This window comes from Sinocyclocheilus rhinocerous, unplaced genomic scaffold (genome assembly GCF_001515625.1).
Source record: "Sinocyclocheilus rhinocerous isolate Xijiao unplaced genomic scaffold, SAMN03320098_v1.1 scaffold36, whole genome shotgun sequence".
In the NCBI taxonomy this organism is placed as follows: Eukaryota; Metazoa; Chordata; class Actinopteri; order Cypriniformes; family Cyprinidae; genus Sinocyclocheilus; species Sinocyclocheilus rhinocerous.
This window is the reverse complement of record NW_015664459.1, coordinates 196140-201923: the sequence shown is the minus strand read 5'-3', so window position 1 is coordinate 201923 and position 5784 is coordinate 196140. Positions and strand designations below refer to the sequence as shown.

The following is a 5784-nucleotide window of genomic DNA, read 5'->3' as shown; positions in this document are numbered from 1 at the left end:
AATCACCCTTAACAGATGAAAGGAATGATATTAACATTACAACAAAGAACGCTGTCCTCAGCAGACATTCAAACTAATGTTTATTGTGGATACGAGACTGAGCTGAAGAATGAATGTTATATCAGATGCAGGTAGTCACACTTGCTCGCTCTCTCTCATAATACTCTACATAATACAGTGAGCTTTTACTGCAGTAATGCAATTAGCTTTCAATGAAGCAACTCAACGTTCCTTTGTTACTAGTTCTAAAGTGACGTTTTGGAATTAGTAACGGCGGCTTGTGCTCAGCTGTTAAACTGACAAACTGAGATTTGAATCCACAGTGGAAGTAGTTCTGCACAAAAGAGGGATTTAAAAGACACTCTGTTGTTGTTTCTTATGTAATTGCACAATTGTGCAGTTTATATAAAGCACTTTGAATTACTATTATATTCAATTTAACCACTAAGCAGATTATAAATAATGGACAAAATTTATAAATATCTGAAAATTAAGTTTAGTGTATGGCAGAACATTTCTTGTTAAACCAACCTCTGGTATGAGTGTTACATGTTACTCTTTCAGGAAGGAATGTATTTGTGCACATTCACCTGAATACAATTGCCTGGATCTTTTTTAGTCCACTCAGCTGGACAGCTGAGAGGCTGTGTTGTTGGGGGCACTTGCGTGGTAGTAACACCCTCTGCCATTTTTTTACAGATGTATTTCTGTTTACTGTTACAGTCCAGTACATCCCATAATCCTGCTGAAGTTCCTGTTATCATGGCAACACAACCTCTGTGCCTTTCTACAAAGTGAAAAGACAAAAGAACAAAAATTAGATTTGGATTCAGGTAGATTCAGACATGATTTCATGTTACACAATCAAAGCATTATACCTACTATTTACAATTCAAAAATTTCAAAGTTTCATAAAAACTGTTATTACTAATCAACATACCTGGCATGCCAACATTAAAGTGTGTAAATTTGACTTTATCACCATTACTCCACTGGAAGCGCTCAAGTCGTTCAGTATTAGTTAGGCCAATCCAGAAATACTTCTCAGGCCTAAGACCGACCAAGCTAATGAGAAAAGCATTCTCATACCTAATTAAAGACACAGCATTTAAGAATGTTATATAAATGTATGCATACAAACAGTAATTAAAAGTGTTTACTAAAGTAAACAAAGACGAATATAATAATGCCACATGAACAGAGATTATTTGCATTGTGCACAATTAAAGTAGTCTAGAAATATCCTTAATATAGAAAAACAGGAATGCATTCAATCCAAAAAGTGAATCAAAACAAACAAATTCAAGCAAAGGAAGAAAAACAAACAAACAAAAAACAGGCACTAAACAAATAATGTTCTGAACTGCACAATAAATCACTGGCAATTGCATATCTATAATGAATAGCAGGGTACAGCAGGGCTAAAGGTGCACCCGGGTAAAATATTATAGACTTAATTTATAATATATATCCCATAAATAATTTCTTGGAATTCACTAACAATCTTTTGTTTCTGTCCCCAAATCTTCAAGTCTTTTTCCCGGTTCGCTTCTTTTATCTCTAATAGCAGTGTTTACTGTAATGTTTCCAAAGCAGGTAAATACAAAATATTTTTAAATTAAACAACCCATTTTTATGATTTATTTGCCCACATGTGTTGCTCTATCAATGTGTCATAAAAATATATATATATTTTCTGCAGTCATACACTATGGGAGTAGTGAAAAACACATTTTTTCTATGAGGTGTACCTTTAGTTCAGTTGTACCCTATATGATTACCTACAAATATAATCTGCATTACCTGCTGGCAACATCAACCAAATGAGCTCCTGTCTGCTCACATTTCAGTTTGGCCTCATTAAAAGACTTGCTTTCCATGGCAATAATATAACAGTAAGAGCCGTACCTAACCCAACCCTATGGGAGCCAGACAGATATGACTTAATCACAGTGACAATTCCTCATACATCTTATATCATTAGAAATAAAGATTGTTTGGGTATTTTTGAAACAGACTGTGAATTTAAATTAAATTATTAATAATTTTGACAATTAATCACATATGCTGAGGTCCTGACTTGTGATAAAGTAACAAAATGTTGTGACAATGTACTTCATGTATTTAAGATTTCATGCTATTTAAGATAGCAGAAGACTGAAGCACATACCCAAATAATGATGGAAGGATGGATGGACAGATGGATTGATTGATTGATTCATATATTTTTGATATTTTATTTTCTCTTTTGTTTATTAAAAATTAAAACATGGAGTATAATGTACAGTAGACTCACAGCTAGGCATCCAGGACTGACAATCTCTGGGGTGCCATTAGGCTTGCTAGATGATTTCCTTTTGCAGATATAGCCACGCTCCATCTCACACATATGGTCTGCCCATCTACCTTCCTATTACAGAGGCAAAAACCAAAATTTCAGCTATGCAATACCCAACAGATATATATATATATATATATATATATATATACAGGCCACGTTCATACAGCAGCAGAATACAGTTGTCAGTCCTGTATCTGAGTCCTTAATACGGTTATGTTCACACACATTCTGTAACCGAACTCACACCCGTAAATTTTCAGGACTCACAACCGCATTCTTTGGACTAGACAACTAGGGCTACGTTCACACTGTCAGTTTTTGAGATTGAAAACCACATTTACTTACAGGTGTGAGTCTTGAAATGTCCCATTCACACAGCAGCTTACAGTAGGGTCTTGAATACTGTCTGTGTGAACGTGCAAGGGGAGTCAATCCCGTATTCCTTACCAGTAACCATAGCAACAGTGACCAAAGTAATATCAAAGATGTCGACGTCTATAAAACTGAAAGACTTATCACTTTTTGACACAACAAGAATCCAAACGAGCCAGGAGTTCATCCATCAAACCCTTATTAACCGACAGCAGCTTTTATATTTGGGTGTAGAGCGGAGCATTTGAGTCGTGCGCAGAAAACAAATCTGATGGGAGCGGCTCCGGTGGAGACTGGATACAAAAATTTCAGATGACACACAGCTCATTTCTCTGTCAATGTAAGTTACTGAAACCACACATGAAAACACGCAGCACATGGTAGATGCGGAGCATTTGTGCGGAAGACCACTGTATGACGTGATGAATGCGGTTGTGAGTCCTGTAAACAGACAGTATTCGAGACCCTACTGTAAGTTGCTGTGTGAAATGGGACATTTCACACCTGTAAGTAAATGTGTTTGTCAATCCCAAAAACTGACAGTGTAAACGTGGCCATATGACAATCAAAACTTTACATACGACATATGATTTCTGATGCAGTGGTGTGCACAGAGATGAATAATATAATGAATATCAATACGTTTCTACCATTGCCACTAATAACAATAAAAGATACAAAATATAACATTAACAAACGTGTAAAAAAAAAAAGTTCAAAGGTGCTTAATTAACAACAATAAAAGATACAAAATATAACATTAACAAACGTGTAAAAAAGAAAGTTCAAAGGTGCTTAATTAACAACAATAAAATATACAAAATAAACATTACAAACATTTTGGTGGAAGGCAGAGGTTGACTACAGTGCTATGCAGCACTCTCTTTAATGACAGGATTATAGACTCTGTTTTTTTTTTTGGTTTTGTTTTATTTCTTATGCCTGTTTCCTGTCTGTTTGCTTGGTTCCTGTTTTCTGTTCTAGTTAGTTTCTATGGTTTCTAATTAGTCCCACACCTATTTATGTTCTCCGTGATTGCTTTCCTGGTGTATTTAAACCCTGAGTTTCCTAAATTCTATTGTCTGTTCTCATCTGTTTTACGTGATTGTATTTCCCTACTGTTCCATTTGAACTGACTTATTTAAGGACTGTTTGTAATACTCCATCATTGTGCACATTATTACAGCCCCCAAACTGTGACACTTTTGTGTTAGTATTTGGGAGTATTCGTTTATCGAGTAATTGTGAGTATTCAGATTAATTTATGAGCCACAGTTACAGGGGTTAAAGCAAAAATACAGTGGGTACGGAAAGTATTCAGACCCCCTTAAATTTTTCACTCTTTGTTATATTGCAGCCATTTGCTAAAATCATTTAAGTTAATTTTTTTTCCTTTAGGACCATGTGATATTTCTGTTTTTCTTTTTTAATAAATCTGCAAAGATGTCAACAATTCTGTGTTTTTCTGTCAATATGGGGTGCTGTGTGTACATTAATGAGGAAAAAAAATTAACTTAAATGATTTGAGCAAATGGCTGCAATATAACAAAGAGTGAAACATTTAAGGGGGTCTGAATACTTTCCGTACCCACTGTATATATATTTTGACTGAAAATTATTCCTCGGCTAAACTCCATTCCACAGCCATACCTGTGACACACCCAGTTAAAGAGCAGTTTTTTTTCTTCTTCTTGTAATTAGGAGCGCTTGTCCTCCTAATTTAAAAAAAATTAGAAGCACCTTCTAATCAGTAATAAAAAATTCTGATCAAAAATTAACCTTTCTAATACTAGGTGACATTTGACTCAAAGTGATTTACAGGGGCATTTTCTTCTTACCTTTGTAAATGCATTTTTTTAATTTTATTAAAATGTATGCAGTTTATTTCCTTAATTTTTATTGAAAATAAATGCCTTTACGATGTGATAGGAGATTTGAAAAGGGAGGAAAAAAAGTTCAGCAAAAGGTGGGATCGAACCCGGGTCGATCGCATCGAAAAACCAACGACAAGCGCTTATCCAGCTGCGCCACTGGAGCTGATGGTTCCTGAAACCACGCCTTCTTTCTTTGCGTGCACATTTGGGTGGCATTATGCTAATATTTCCACATAGTGACGCAGATATGTGGGGGCGTGTTAGCACGAGGCGTTTTAGGTAGGCGTGGTTGACTCTTAACTTTTATAAGGAATATCTCTTTGGATTTGAGACTTTAGTCTTTGCAACTTTACAGATCTTCTTTATGCACCAAGAGCTTGTAACACTCCAAAGAGAAAGGAAAACTTTAAATCGCATTATATGACCCCTTTAAATATATTTATATATAATATAAAATAAAATAATATACATATATAAATGTATATACATGCAAATATTTTCAAAATATATACTGTATGTGTGTGTATTTATATATACATACCAAATATACACAGTACACATACATATATTACATAAACAAACTTTTATTTTGGATGTGATTAATCGCGATTAATCCTTTAAAAGCACTAATAAAAAATTATTTGTGCTACAGAGGTGGCACAGAAGAAAACAAAAGTGGCTTGTATGTACATTTTCAGATGTTTAATGAGGCTCAGAGGTGGCATGAGTGCAATAAATTTCATAAATTCATGTGGAAATTAATGTTTTAAATATAAAATTGTGAATACAGAAATATTAAATGATTTAAATAACTGAAATTATACACTAAAAATGAAACTAAATCCGCCAGCAGGTGGCGGCAAATCACTGATTTTATCACTGAATCATTCATTCAGTTGATTCATTCGAACGGCTAATTCATTCAGGAATGAAGCAAGTGCCAGTCTTTATGAATGAGCAATCATGAATCACTGACTCGCTAGATTCGTTCAAAAACGCATTTTCATTCATGAATGAATCACCGCTGTTTGCTTTTAGAGATGCACAGCGGCTAAGCGGTTACTTTATTTGGAACTATTTTTGTTGATGAAATAGACCAAAATCAGGCAGTACTTGTTTATTGAACTGTTGTATTAAAGGGGTCATATGATGCTTTTTTAAAGATCATTATTTGGTGTATTTGGTGTAACAGAATAT

General features: G+C 34.6%; 1 protein-coding gene across 1 annotated transcript in view; it reads right to left on the bottom strand.

Annotated features, from left to right (window-relative positions):
- Positions 1–560: 560 nt before the first annotated feature.
- LOC107730099 (macrophage mannose receptor 1-like) overlaps positions 561–5784 on the bottom strand; it is a 61693-nt gene continuing 56469 nt past the window's right edge. The window contains exons 9-12 of the mRNA XM_016540833.1: positions 2297–2410; positions 1804–1919; positions 941–1089; positions 561–787 (exon numbers count right to left, since the gene is read on the bottom strand). Of these exons, the coding sequence (XP_016396319.1) occupies positions 561–787; positions 941–1089; positions 1804–1919; positions 2297–2410 (606 nt within the window). The remainder of the gene's footprint in view (positions 788–940; positions 1090–1803; positions 1920–2296; positions 2411–5784) is intronic.